The sequence below is a fragment of the Dermacentor variabilis genome, chromosome 5 (assembly GCF_050947875.1).
Source record: "Dermacentor variabilis isolate Ectoservices chromosome 5, ASM5094787v1, whole genome shotgun sequence".
Lineage (NCBI taxonomy): Eukaryota > Metazoa > Arthropoda > Arachnida > Ixodida > Ixodidae > Dermacentor > Dermacentor variabilis.
In genome coordinates this window covers 65,210,221-65,225,250 of record NC_134572.1, presented here as the reverse complement: position 1 = coordinate 65,225,250, position 15,030 = coordinate 65,210,221, and the positions used below count along the sequence as shown (strand labels likewise).

General features: G+C 49.6%; 1 protein-coding gene across 1 annotated transcript in view; it reads left to right on the top strand.

Annotated features, from left to right (window-relative positions):
- Positions 1-12,453, top strand: part of LOC142582708 (mothers against decapentaplegic homolog 6-like) — a 112,014-nt gene extending 99,561 nt beyond the window's left edge. Inside the window, exon 4 of the mRNA XM_075692672.1 lies at positions 6,271-12,453. Within this exon, the coding sequence (XP_075548787.1) occupies positions 6,271-6,902 (632 nt within the window). The 3' untranslated portion in view covers positions 6,903-12,453. The remainder of the gene's footprint in view (positions 1-6,270) is intronic.
- The last annotated feature ends 2,577 nt before the right edge of the window (positions 12,454-15,030 follow it).

The following is a 15,030-nucleotide window of genomic DNA, read 5'->3' as shown; positions in this document are numbered from 1 at the left end:
CCAGCCTCGCCTCTTGATCGCTGCGCATTGAGTGCGGTCTAGTAGCGGACCGTTTAGAGCGGAAGAAGGTCGAACCCGAAAGTTGAGGGACGAATGATCGGGCGCCAAGGCCCCGCTGCTTCTCAGGTACGCTGGTCCCAGCAAACGGGAGCGAGCGATTCTTTTGTCTGAATGGCGAAGGACGCTTCCGGCAGCACGTTTGGACAAGACCTCCGGGCGTCTTCGCCAAATACGGAACTGTACGCTCCCAGTAACCGCGTAAGCAATGGGCCCCGATTAAAGCATCCGCTTTGTTTGACGGTTACACGCCGCAACACTTCCTGTCGTTCTTTGTGGCAAAGCGCATTCTCGTCCTGTATTCGCATGCACACACACACACACACAGAGAGAGAAAGTTCTCTCGTTATATAGGACTGTCCATAAGAGCAGGCGCTAGCTAATAGCGCGCCCTTGGACGTACTAAACGAAGGCGACCGGCTAGTGGCAAACAACACTGGCGAACGAAAAATCTTTGTGAATTCAGCCCATGACTGACTGGGTGCAGTGTTACTTTTAGTGCAGCTAGTCGGACGTTATTGCTCACTGGAGGAGCGTTATCGTTAACTGTCTGCACGATCGACCCGCTGGCGCCTCCGAGCCATCATATCAGAGTGCGCAGGGCTCCCGCTTATTTCTGCCAACGTGCGCGCGCAGGTATAACTAAACGCAGGCGCGCCGAGGTCCAACATCAACGTAGTGCTAGACGAACAGGTCTGCATTAATGTAACTGTTATATTTCAATGACATTTCTTTTTTTTTTTTTTTTTTTGCGCATCGTCAGTGGCCGGAGTGGTGTACCGTTCATGGACTTATCGCCGCTATCGGCTGACGGTGGATGATGAACAAGAAGGGAATAGAATCAAGCGAAAGAGAATCCACACACTACACCGGCCCAGGATTGCAGCCGGAAATAGTCGCAAGGAAGAAGACCAACCCGACCGGCCCAGAAGGACGGGGGCGTCTACGTGACACCAAATTAGCGCACAATTATTGCGCACATTGTATGCGCGCAGTTAAGATGGAATAGTAATAAGGTTTGCATAGATTAAAAGGCTGTAGCCGGCACGGCACATTTTTTCTCCTGCTTTGCCGAGAACTGCGTGGGACCAGGGACTCCGAGATCATCGGGCGGTCCGTGAGACCTCGTGGATATCCCAAGCTAATAAATTCGCGCGACGACGACTAATTGCATTGTAAGCTGGGCCTAGGTGTCAGGCCTCGCCTTCATATATCAGGAACTGCCGCCACTTTTTCTAACCTTGCGTTTTCCTATAGGTTAAGAGAGGCTTATGCTGACGGCGGCATAAATGTTTAGCGTCCTGGTGACACGCGAGCATCGTTTAGCCGGAGCTGGATGCGACAAAACGGGACTGTGGAAGGAACGGTATGTTTCGTTCAAAGTTCGCGAACGCGTTTAGTTTACAGTGAGAGTACACTTTTTCAGAGGCGTTCCGCCTATGACGTCTGCTCTCGCAGCAGGTTTCTTAAGCTTATACCTGTACGCGCAGATGAGCGGTAGTTTTGGTTGCTTGTGACACACCTGGCGAGTGGTTTTGCTACCTCCTCCGCCCTGTAACCAAGACCGTCCTGTCTTCGTTTCGCGCCGAGGTGCGCTCAGAATGACTCCGCGGAGTCGTTCCAACTCTGCTGCGGTGGGGGGAATTCTTTAACCCCGCCGTGGCATGCGCGGGAGAGACATGGAAATCTGCCGAGAGAAGCTTCCCCCGGGCTGCTGCTACTGTTCTGACGTCGCTAAGCTCGAGGCGCGATCAGGGGCAACGCTTTTGGACGACATCCTCGCAGATGCATTCCTCCTGTCCGCCCGGATGAAAAGTATTTTTGGCTCGAGCCACGACGTCGCGCCGGCGATATATGAAAACGAAGGAAGCGACGTCACTCGGGGCCTGCCGGAGCTGGAGGCGCCATCCACGTCCCGTACTTTTCTTTCTCTCGCTAGTTCCGTGCAGGGTTAAAAGAGCCAGAAGCCAGCACTCGGCCTGCCAGAAGGGGGCCCGTAACGGTGCACGCAGTTTCTAGTAAGCACGTGAGGTCATAGCTCATCAGTTAAGGTTACTCCTAGAACAGCCTAACGGGAGGCATTTACTAAAATTTCATAGTAAACATCGACGAAGCGCGGTTACCTTGTTCTGCCGTATCGAAACCTGCACTGAAGCAACTCGGTCAGAGCAGCATAGCTGCTACTGCTCCCACCGCTGTGCCCATCGTAGCGACGCTTCCCACACACGCTCTGCGCGTCAAAACGGAGTCGGTAGCTGGTCTGTCGGTAGTTTGGTCTGTTTAGAACATGTCGCACTGTAGGTAAAGCGTTCCATGTCATCGCTATCTAACCACAATCTAAAGTTCTGGAACTCTTGTTGCTCATGCAGGTGGGTCTCAACAGAATAAAGACAGCTCTGCAGAAGAGACAGTAAGGAAGCAGTTCACTCGCTGTCCGTTGCACTTGTCGACCGATAAAGTTCGCTTGTGTTGCAGACTTAATGGAACGTTTCACTCCCCAGTACGCGCGAGTAGAGCTGGACCGTGCGGTTGGGATTGCGGGACACTTCCGAGCAAGAGCCGTAAAAGTTTTCTTAACTTTCAGAGCTTCGCATTACTGGGTACGCAATATGGATCGATCACTGCACGGCCCTCCAACATGAACTGAAACACTTCAGGCCGCAAGGCACATATCCTTTTATTTTATCGCTCTGGATCGCCCTCAGCGTATCATGCGTTGCCCATGGTGAGGCAGGGCCATTGTGACTACTCTTTTTCGTTTGCGTTCTTGCGAGTTAAAGCGTTGTAGTCGACAGTGCTTTTTCCGGTTTGCGTTTGTCATGACAGAACATAAACAACCACAGCAACAAAAGTTTCATTCGGATCGACGGGCGCGTTTGCGCCGGCGTACTCGCACATCGCGGCGGTGCGCCTCCTGGCTTTACGCCTCCTTTGCTGCTGGCGTCATCTGTCGACGGTGTCGGCAAGCGTATCCGGAAGTGTGGCAAGAGGGGGAAGGGCTGGCTTGAGAGAGGCGGTGGAGGGACTGCGCTGCTGGCGAGAGAATGAGGACGGCTCCCCGCGCGCGCTTTCTCGCGTCAACCGGTGCCGAGTCGAGTCTGCGTGCGACGAGCGAACCCCCCTCTCTACGCGTGCATCCAGGGGCGCCGCAATGGCGGCCTCGACAGCAGCGGCGTCACTCTTCGTGCGCTGGCGGCGGCGCGATGTCGTCGTTTGAATCTACATCCCTGGCGCCGTCGGCCACTGCGACAGCGTAGTCTTGATTATGCCGACGTCCTCCTGCATAGCGTCGTCCGCCACCATGGAACGTACTGTGTGCAGTTGCCGCATGCTGGTGTTGGCCTGGCTGCGCCGGCTCAAGAAGTATCTCCGTCTCTCGAAAGGAATTGTCAAGAGACTTCGGCGTCTTGTCATCGCGCTGCGCGCACTTCTGCGCCGTCGGTGCAACGCAGTGGCCTCGTCCTTGTCGTCCGCATCAGGTATTTCTGCGATGCCGAGCTCATGCCTCGTTCTTGCGGATTTCGTTTTCTTTATTTCGCGTGGTTGTTTACGAACGCTGCGCGAGCCTTCTGCTACATAACGTAGGTTATGTTTTGCGTGGCTGAAATGACGCTTATTGCACTGCCATGTGCGCCACTTGAGACTCGCTTGTAACGCTACAGTTTTACTTGTTCCTCGAATAGGCGCTTGTAGATAGCGTGTCATGCCACTGTTCATGCCCTCACTTGTTAACTGTAAAGCGATACCGCAAAAGGTAACGGCAACTGGGCGCCGTCTTGCGTTCTTCATAGTAACAATCGGCTGTCAGTTTTTTAAACCGGCAAGTCAAGTTCTTGTTACGCTGTTTCGGTGCCTAGAGGCCAGAATAAGCGGTGGGTTTCGCAGGACGATTACTATTTGCTAAAATAAAGTTGTTTCCAACCGTTACGATTTGCTAGAAATGGCAACTCTGCCTTATCCCATCCGTACGGTCATGGTTCTATAGCTACGCTGGCTTGCCTTCTGAATTCCGATGTTAGGCTTTCTGCCAGAAACACCTCTTTGGCAGCCATTCCTCGTGAATAGAATTTGGTATGTGAGCTCAGTTCCAGGAAGAGGAGTTTGTTTGGTTGCAAGGTAGTTGTGTGATAAGAGAACATAGCAGCACACTTACGCGTTGGTGTCCTCACTGCTGGTACAGGTGTGCCCAGTCTTTGCATTGCTGCGCCAACGTGCCTGCCGTCGCATCGCGAATCGCTTTGGCTAAAGATGTGTCGCAATTCAGCGATATATGCGCGTGTCTCTCTGTTCCGGTTCTAGCAAAGGTACGATTTTAAACGATGAGCCTGAGGAGTCGCACCCCGCAGCGTGTATCGACTAGTTGGGTCTTGGTTACGAAGGCAGCGATTAAAAAATGGTGCAAGTTTTCTCGACGGAGCTCGCCGATCAAATTAGGTGCCCACTGCGCTGGTTTCTCTGCGCGCAGGGTTTTTTGTTTGTTTGTTTTCTTCAGAAACTCTCAGCCATCCGCGTATCTCCCCAGCTTTTTCTCGCTGAAAGCCTTGTCTGAGCCAAGGACTTGGTCTTCGCTTGTACTCGGGAGCCGGCGCCAGGAAGGCCTTCGCGTTCGCTCGCGCCGGTGCTGCTGCCGCAACGTAGTATTTTCGCTCGATCGTGCCCGCGATATTTTTAAAGGTTTTGCGTCTCGCAATTCTGGGTCGGCTGCGGCAAGCCCCCTTGCGGTGGTGGTCTATGCTTTTTCTTGCCGCCGCGCCTGCCTGCCGGTCGCCCACCATTTTTATCACTTTTTTTTTCCCTCCATCTTGACTGGCGGCAGAGATGTTGAGCGAGAGAGCGGTTTCCTCGCTGGGCCGTCGTCGGCGGCGGCGACGCGACGGGGTTGGAGGGGGGAAGGTCCTCCAGGCGCCGTTCGTCTGTCTCGCTGCTGACTGACCGCTGCTGGCTTGTCCTCTGCTGGGGTTCCTCGAGCAAATGAGAGGGGGGCATGCGGTGGGAAGTGCTCGTGCACGTCTTTTGAATCGGACTGGCCATGCTAGCAGCTGCCTGCCTTCGAGGGACGGGGCTTTGCAGCGGCGCCAGTGGTAGACCGCCCCAAGGCATACGGTGGCCGGTATCGGAGGGGAGATTTAAAAAAATAACAACAAAGGGGGTTATTCTGGCGGGTCGTTGGCTTCGCAGGTTTTCGCCCGTTACGCGTGTGTGGCAGATGGTGGAGACGTCGACGTAGACGCACATTTTCGACTCATTAGGGCGCTTCTTTATTTCTTTTTCTCTCCCTCTAGCCGGGTCGCCGCCGTAGCTTTGAAGCAGTAGTGAGGCAAGAGTGAAAGCTGGCGCGGGGCAGTGCAATTTTTGTTACATTGCTGAGTGGCAAGGTGGCAAGCGTCGCGATCGTGTGGGACATAGGCCTGGCGACCGAATTCAGTGTCCGCATCGTACTTAGTGCTACATCCCTGTGTGTCTGTGTGCATGACAGCGCATTTTTATTTTTCTTGCGTGCGTACTTTTTAAAGGCCACCGCTTTATAAAAACTGCCACCCATACGAAACTCGCGAATGTAAGTCAGCCCAGAGCTCACACTTGTGTCCGACAGCACTGTGCAGCATAGGCCACTCGCTCACCGTTATCTTCGCAGGCTGTGTCAGTGCTTGCAGCCGGCGCTTCTTGCGCCGCCAGTGAGCGCTGGGGGACCCATTCACTCAGTACGGCTCTCGCTTTCATTGTATGCCGCAATGCATCATGTCCCCAACCGCGTTTGAATTGCTGAGCGCAGTACACACTCGTAGCGTCCATTCACACTTACCGGCACTCGCTGCATACATATACGTCACGATCGGCGATAATCATTCACGTTCATACTGAGTGCCACTCGAAATCGCAGTCACTTTAAGTTCGTACTCGCGTATACGGGCACTCACTCGAGCACGTGCTAAACATAACGCTGTACCTCATGACTGAAAAATGAGTGGCGCAAGGGCACTTGTGAGTACGTCGACCCGCGCTGTACAGGGCCCAAGCCGCCCTCGGCTACCTCCCTACCTGTTGTAATTTTTAGGCTGTGTCTCGGACTTGCGTTGCAGTCTGACGCGCGTCTGGTGCTCACAGGACGCCAGCAGCGGGTCTCGAAAGTCGCCGTAGTCCGGGCGCTTTGCTGGCGCAACTTCAAATGTAAACTGTGTCTCTGATCTCGTACTTCCCTTCTCACGTGCGCAGGCTACTCGGCGACGACCCCGGTGGTGGACTGCACCGCTGGGCCAGTCGGAGAGGCCAGCGGGGACGACGGCGAACCGTGGTGCCGCATCGCCTACTGGGAGCTGAACGAGCGCGTGGGAGACCTGTACTCGGTGCAGCGGCCGTGGTTGCATGTCACCTTCGATGAGTGCGCTCCCTCGTCGGCGCGCGAAGAGGCGCTCCGGCTGCACTCGCTGGCTGGGCGCTCTTCTTCCCCCGGCGCGCCGTGCAAGGAGGAGCTCGACGTGGTGCGGACTACGCGTGCCAAGATCGGCCAGGGCCTGACCCTGCTGCACGAGCGCGACGGCGTCTGGCTCTACAACCGCTCCCAGCACGCCGTGTTTGTGGCGTCGCCGACGCTCGACGTGCCCACGGTGCGCAACCTCACAGTATTCAAGGTGCTGCCCGGCTACTGTCTGCGCGTCTTCGACTGGGAGCGGGCGCGCTTCTACCGCAGCATCCCGTCGGTCTCGTGGGACGGCCCGTACGCGCCCAACGTGGCGCGCATCTCCTTCGTCAAGGGCTGGGGCCCCAACTACGTCCGCCAGGTCGTCACCGCACTGCCCTGCTCCCTCGAACTGTTTTTTCGCACCACGCCGCCTCCGCCCAGGTGATGGGGCTGAAAAGAAACGAAAAAAAAAATAGAACTCTCGTTTTCTTTGTTCGGCCCCGGCTGGACGAGAGGCTCCCGTGCAGACCGCTGTTGTCGCGGGTTGCGGGTCTGCCTGACCTCTTTTTTTTTTTTTTTTTTTTCCCTTAACATTCTCGCACTGCCCCACTCCCCGTGCTTGTGTCAGCCGGACACGCGGCAGCGGCTGCGTCCCGTCGCTATGAAGGCGGCGCGGACGCGTTCGTTGTGGCAGGGAGCGAGACCCCGGTAGGGAGAGGCTTTTTCTTTTTTGTGGTCTTTACGGTTTGCGCCGAGGAAGCAGAGGGCGTGTGAAAGCTTTCTGGTTACGTGTGCGCGGGAAGTTCCTCGGGTAGGCTGAAGTGGCACCGTCTCTTTCATTCGCTTTGTTGCTCCCCGACCATTCAGCTGGAAACAACTGGCTTGAGGGCGAGGCACTGCCATCGCACCAGAGCGCAAAGACGCAAACGAGCGTTGCGTTGCGACTGATTAGGCCAGATCGTGTCGTTGTACTTCTTCACAGCTGATTGGTTGTATTGTACCCTCACAATTGGCTCGTATGCCACAAGCCCGGTGTTCTCCGAGGCGCGCATGTTATGAAACCATGTGTTAGCAGATAGTGTAGTTTTTGCAATCATCAGTCATGTGCAGTTAAGAGCTATTGAAGCATTCGAAATGCACTGCTCCCATTCTTCAAGTGTGCTTATCAAAAAGTTGTCTTTGGGTTTTGTTCTCATGGACCTGCCATGCTTTCGTTTGTGTATGTACTGAGGATCAAAATCCGCTACAATGAGTCGTTTGATTTAAGCAGTTAACAGGGGCACGCTTTGCAGTCATTACGATCTAACTACCATGATCAATATGCAAGTATACCAATCGCATACTTTTCAGCATCAAAGCCTCACGTCTGAGAGCTTGAAATTGAAACATTGTGCAGAGCACAGCTTAATTTTGTGTAAATGCTATCTTGTTAACTCGCATAGAGCACTGTAAAGATGGACTGTTGCCGACTTTAGGTGCCGCTATGTTCATTAAGAGTTGCTCTGTACTACCCAGTCCGTCATTGCACATTATGTTGACCTTTTCATCTGCTACTGTGTACTCTAATCCATGCTCACCTGCCAAGGCAAAGCGTAACGAATATGAATACGCTTATTGGTCGTTAGAAAATGCATTTCAAGCCCTTGATTGACTTGTGTAGTCTTATTCCTTGCATTACTTGACCAAAGGGATGTGGCTTTTCATTTCTTGTGGGGTGTTCTGGGTTCGTGCTATTTGCCAGGTTAGCAAAGAGTGGAGTACACATAGTGTGTGCACTTATGGATATCTTCAAAACAAAAAATCCACTGAAATACCATATTAAGTACATAAAATATGGCTGCATTCACATAAATGTTGTAGAAGTCTAGATTCCATAAAGACGTGCCCATTTTTCATATTGCAAAAAGTTTTGTTCCTATTGGCACTGTATAGCTGTATGTTTGTTGCTACTGTATTTTGAATGTAGCCCTGGGCACAGGTTTCAGCAGCTATCTTGTGCCTGCTCCAGTTAACTGTAAAAGCAAATGTTTAGAAGCAGAAATTGCCTGTGCCGATGCTTCTGTTGTGTGTTCTGAAAGGACGTGCTGAAATCAGTCATATTCAATAGTTCTGTCCTTGCTCAAAGCGCAGATGGAAACACTTGAGCTGTTCTTTACACTAGCTTTACATGTCTTAATTGTGACCATTCGAGACACTGAAATGGTTTTTATGAAGGTGTATTATGAACATTTAGTGTCAGTTTTCCAAATCTGTTAAACTTCAGTATTGCTACTGTAAACTGCTTGCCAAGGCAAGTACTGAGGCCAACTCTTCCCTTGATTTGACTGTTCTTCCGTCAGCTGGATGACTGCATGTTGCTTGTGTAGGAGCATCAATCGCTAGCATGATGGAATGAATTTAACTTGCCTGGCACTGCAAAGTGCATTGAAATTGCAAACAATTTTTACCATGTTACAGAATTTGGCAACATTCCTTGTCTTGGGATTTATTTAGCTATATATTCTGTCAAGTTGTGTGCTTGAGTATCATCTTTTCATCTTTGTTAACCATTTCAGTGTCTTTCAGAAAATCACTAAAATAATACTGTTGGTTTCCATGCAAAATGTGCCAGACTTGTGCTGTAAGTTTATGTCAATGCCCCTCCCTCCCTCTCTCTTTCATTAGCTGATATGGTCGAGATGCTTGCAAAGATGAATACAGCGCTTGATGGTGTAGTCTATGATAACCGGTGTCAAGTTTGTGCAACATGTGTTGACCGAAGAATCTGTGAGGCAGGTAGAAAGTGCAGCGTGCTGCACTGTCACGTGTAGCCTATATTCTGCTTGGTGAAATGCTGGGGAAGATCATTTGTGAGGTGTGTTAACCTTGATGAGAGGAAGCACTATGCCATTCTCATAACATTTCTATTCTCTTAAAAGAGGACCCACTTGCTCCCCCTAGTGTTGAAGTCTCTGTTGTTGCGGAGTGCAAAAGGCACTAGCTTGCCCGAAGCAGCTTCTTCCTTCATGCGAGTCAGCTTATTTATTACCGTGGTTCCCGCTGAGTAGGGAAGAAAGGACTGCCTGCTATGCCTTTATATATATATATATATACATATATATATATATGCTTGTGATGTCTCAGCACAGCCTCCTTTTCCCATTTTATCCCTGCTCTCATTTCTCTAAAGCCTCTCCTGAAAGGAAAAGAACAGAGTACAAATTGCTTGTTGCATTCTCTTTGGTGTGTCTGTATCCGCTTTGCTGCAACTCGGTATCTTTGCAAGCAGCTGCGTGTTGAGCATGTGGACACTGTGTAGTGTGTTAATTTGTTGAGAACTCACGCGGTTTACTGTATCTAGTTATTTTTTAATATTATAATGGTAAGTATGAAGAATGGAGTTACTTAAATCAGATGCGTGTTGTTTGAGTCATCTTCATCTTTCAAGCTCTCGGACTCGCCCGCCTGTGCTCATTCTTCTCATAAACCGGTGCCCAGCCTGAGAGATATGTTTATTGTAGAACAGATGTTTGCTTCCTAGAAAGCTTCGAGTCACCTGTGCATTTCTTTTCTACTTGTTCTTAATCAGGTCATCACAATAACTCCTTTCTTGTGGCACAGCACAGCCTTTAGGGCTAGGGTGAGCACTTGATGCCCCAATGCTTGTCTCTTGCACTGTCCAAATTGACTTGGCTCTCTACAGACCCCCTCCCCCCCACAGTCAAACCTTGCTTCAGGTGGAGGCATTTTTATCTCATAGGTGCATTTGTAGAAGCTTTGGTTGCGTCTCCTGTTCCTTTGAAGGGTCAAGACGAGTGTTCCACATTTCCCTTGCCACTCTTATCACTGTTCATTTGTCATGACTTTCCCCTGAGCTTAGACTGGCAGCTTTGCTGAGTTGCTTAGCACTAACCTTGGCCAGAGCAGCCAAATACAGCCTGCACACTGTTTTAAAAACTAGCTAAACGAGTGCTCTTGGTGCTGTTGCAGTTTACAATATTGCTTCCTTTGAATTCTGACCAGACAACCTGAAAAAAGATGCTTCAGTTGCCCCAAGACGCCTTGTTGATAATTTGCTTTGAAATGCATGCAAATGCTTCCGTGTAGCTCATACATATGTTGCACATGGCATCTTCGAAAACTCTGTATGAAAGGAAGTGCTTGAATGAGTCCAACATGCTTTAATGTGTGTTGTTAGTGTTTCATGTTGATTGCTATGCTTTGTCTTCTCACTCATCGCAACTTTTACCTTTTCTTCTGAAGTACAGCATCTTGACCAAGCCCACCTGTCATTGTGTAGGAATGTGATGTGCCTTTTATTGTTTCCTCTAACATCTTGTGGGAGCTTGCTTCTTCCCAATTGACAGCTTGAAAGCATGATTGCCAAGCTTTGGGTACACGTTTGTCCACTTCACCGCACTTTGTGGGGAAATGTCTCGTTCTCTAGAACTGTGCATAGTGGGCGCCCAGCCTGGTTTGCCTTCCTGATCGCGCAAACGTGGCCCTCCGTGTATGCAGCTCATGTCTTCCATATTGGGCAGACCCTATCCTTCTAGCAGGGGAGGGCCTAGTCCCCTTTCTTCGTCACACATCTCACATTTTTCACACCTGCGTCACCATGTGGCCTCCGTATGTAACCTTTCCCCATTTAGCCTTCTATGCTTTCTATGGAGGCCTTGCTGCAAGCGAAGGCACTGAGCTTCTACCAACACTGGGCTCAGCAGGTCTGGAGTTGTGCGGACGCTCTGCCACTTTACCTGCCCATGGAACTCGGCATTAAACTCTTGTGAGGGAGAGATGGAGTTTTTATTGGTGGCGCCTCCTGTGACACTTTTCTTTTTAGCAGTCTAGTAGGCTTTGCGAGTTAAAACAGGGTTGGGCTGAAAAGCCATTTTTAGGGCACCTTGTCATGTTGCACTCCTCTTCTCTAGCTTGTTGTGTCTGTTTATTCTTTCTTCCTCTCGTTTTTACTTATGAAAGAACACAAAGAAGTGCCAAAATCTGTAGCAGCAACGTCGTCGTTGTCTGCGTCTCTTGTTAGGGCTCAGGTTGGGGGGAAATGCAGGGAAACTGAGGATGCTGTAGCATCTTTCGTTGGGGTGAAAACACTTATCACATCTGCTGCCGTGGCTACAGCTTTGTTAGCAGGCCAAGGCCTTAGTGCCTCACTGCATCTCTCTTTCATGTCTGTTGCATGCTAAGCAAACCTGTGAATGTTTTCAGCAAAAGCGCATTCTTGTGGTACATGCACGTGCAAATCACTCTGAAAAGAAAAACTATTCCATCCACTCTTTGGTAACAGAAAGATTATATAAGTATATACATATATATATAAATATATAAATATATATAACTGATGTGTGAACATACTGTTACGCAGCTATAGAAGCTAGGCAAAGCCTGCGGAAAGTGCCTGGTCGGTTGGGGGGCTGGGGGGGATTGTGTAATCCGTACACTGTTGTTGAGCGTGTGTGTATAGATGCACTTTCTTTTAGATAAGTAGTCTTCTTTCCCCTTAGAATAGCCAAACAACTTTGTGCTGCCCTTTCTTTTCTTCAGACGCATGTGTCGATATCTGTGGCTCCAAGAAGCATATGAAAAAACTTTTCTACGCGTGGTATGGAAGTGACAATCCAATACCATTCTGCCTGCCTCAATGCCTTACGAATACTGTGAAATAGAAGCAAATGTACGAAAAAGCAGTGTGTGCGTGCATGTGTGTTTTAATAAGTTTGCTCAAGCGTCCTAGACTGTGCTGTATTATATGTTTCTTGTTTCATTGTATTGGAGTGTGGAGGCACGATGAGAATGACTTAACGAAAGCTTTCCTTTTTCCCATGCATTTTTGTACATATGTAAAGTGTAAATAATGCGTTTTTTTTTTTTTAATAGTAGGTATGTGTTTTTCCCCTTGTGACCGGTTCCGCTGTCAAATGCGTGGCTTTGTACAAATTCTGTCAGAAGTGTACAAAATGAAAAAAGATACTTTATACTGTAATAAAGGTACAGGTATCCTACGTCTCGCGTTTCACGCCTCCCTCTTTCGGCCTGTTGCTTGTGGCGTCCAAGCACCTCGAATGCTCAACGTGAGCGGGGGTGCGCTCTTGCAACGGCTAAACAATGGTTTAAAATTCCGAATGCAGCAAAAGTATTTTTCAGCCGAGCGCAGTGAACAATTAGAATCTACGAAAAAAACACGCACACACAGAATGGAGACGGCGCAAGGACGCAATTGACAGCGTAGCCTGTAATTTTACGGCTGGCGTGTTTCAAATGCAACAGCGCGGCGATGTCCAAAACGAACCTTCCCGAAGAAGGGCACTCCGTGAAGAGGTTCCCAGACCCTCAAGTAAGTGCAAAACGCGTTCAACGCGGTTGGACGAGATAGGGGGAGATAAAGAACGGGAAGCGTGGAGTGAGGGGTCTGTACTAAAACCCCTTAAACTTCGTAAAGTAGTGACACTCCTCCTCCGCCTTCACTCCTCGTTTCTCCTCGGCCAACATGAGCTCCTCGACACTCTGTAGACTCTTCTCGAGCAAAATGGCGCTGATGCACTGCGCGAGGGCCCACGTGATGTATTAGGCCAATAGCGGCCTCGGCCAGAGTGCGCGAGGAGGGGGTGGCATTCTTCAAAGCGTGGCACTACTTTACGAAGTTTAAGGGGTTTTAGTTCTGTACAAGCGGGGATGTATGTGCATTATGAAAATTCAGTGAGAACCTAAGAACGCTGCTAACTCGGAAGAGGATTTGTATTTCCGTGACGTCACGGTGGAGGCGGCCTTTCAGTCTTCCGGCGCTGTGTGGATAGTGCCCACGTGAACTGCTGCGCGACAGGTGAGTAGCCTTAAGAACCTGGCGACCCCTAAGGGAACCGAAATTGACTTTGCGATGCCACCCCTTGAAGCAATGGAAAGATAATCGCCCTGCACGGGAAGTAGTCGATGGCATATGAACGCAGGTAAAGTATCTGAGGTCCGAACTTTTTTTTTTTTTTTTTTTGTCTGACTCTCATCTGTGCTCTCCGATGCCAAGTTATAAATTTTTTGCTCCTTATATCCAAATGGCAGAGCAACGCTTACCATTACATTGCAGTATGCGCAGTTTCCGTGCACGTTTATACGGGGCACTTTCTTGCGTTCTCTGGACGTTTGAGTGTCCAGCAGTTTACCTCCGTCGGATGTCCCGAAGCTGATCGCTGTCAACGATCAGCCTTCGGAGAGTCGTAGAAAAAAAAAAAATCTGGTGTAGCAGAAGTCGTGCACGATGCATTGCCGCGCAGATAAAACCAACGCAATTACACGAAGTTGCAAGGCAAAAAAGTGCTTGGACCATAACGATAAAGTTATTACGTCTATTTATTATTATTTATCCCGCACGACGGCAACGTATACCGAGAAGAACACAGTCGCAAAATGGTGAGGGGACGACAGCGTGGCACAAATGTGACATCAGTTCACACGTCGGCGCTGCAGCGCGACACCCCGGTCACGGCGCAACTGGTTCGACGATGGACCTTTTCCACGCCCGTGTAAGCTAACTTACCTGCAAGGCACCGCAGGCGCCTGAAAATTCGAGTACGCCCAACGCCACCTAGACTATGAGTCTAGGTGGCGTTGGTACGCCCCCGCATACCACGGTCGCAACTTGCTCATGGTAGAACCCGCTGCAGTTATGAGGATATCTCTGGGTTTTTTTTTTTTTATATATATATATATATATATACTTGGTATGACGAGAGCCCGAGGTGCGCTGCTGCCGCTTGACTTATGAGAAGAAAGAACACTAAAGCCTCGGAAGGGTTTGGACGCGAGCTAGTTGGTACGGATCATTCATTTTAAACAGCGCAAAAAAAAAAAAAAAAATAGAAGAACGCACGGACAAAGGAAGAGCACAGGACCAGCGCTTACTGCCAGCAACATGTTTATTGAAGCCTGCACAAATATATACTATTCGCGAGGGGCTGAAAGGGAGAAAGGGAAGGCGAGCCACCGTCAATAAACTCGTGCTGCGTGTGTGTCACAAACGTAACACAATATGGACACAATCCAAACTGATTAACTTCTAAGGAACGTAAGATCCTTATCGCAAATAGTCATAGAAGGGGCGCTTATAGGCAACTGGACACATTGAAAAGGCTTCAAAGTCTTAGCAGGGGTGAACGTGGCGCTGTAGCCAATATTTGTTCTATGGTTCTGAGGTCCAAGGCGCCTTCATTTAACGCAAAAATAAAAATGTCGAAAATACTCTCTCCGAAGTCCTTTAAGAGGAAGCTTTAGCTCGGGTGCTCCTATCTAAATACATGTAAAAGCAGAATTCGTTTTTCTCGGCAACCACTGCACCAAACTTGACGAGGTTTGTTGCATTTAAAAGAAAAACTTAAGATCTAGTGACTGTTGGTTTCGGATTTTTGATTTAGGTCGTCAATCTCTTATTAAAAATTAGCAAAAATTGAAAATTTTCAGAAAACGAAACTTTGAAGTTTACAACTCTGTAACTCAGCAACGAAAATTGTTAATACAATTCCGTGAACTGCATCTAATAGTACATCTAAAGCGGACAAAATTGATAGGTTACACATGAATGTCAAAAAATC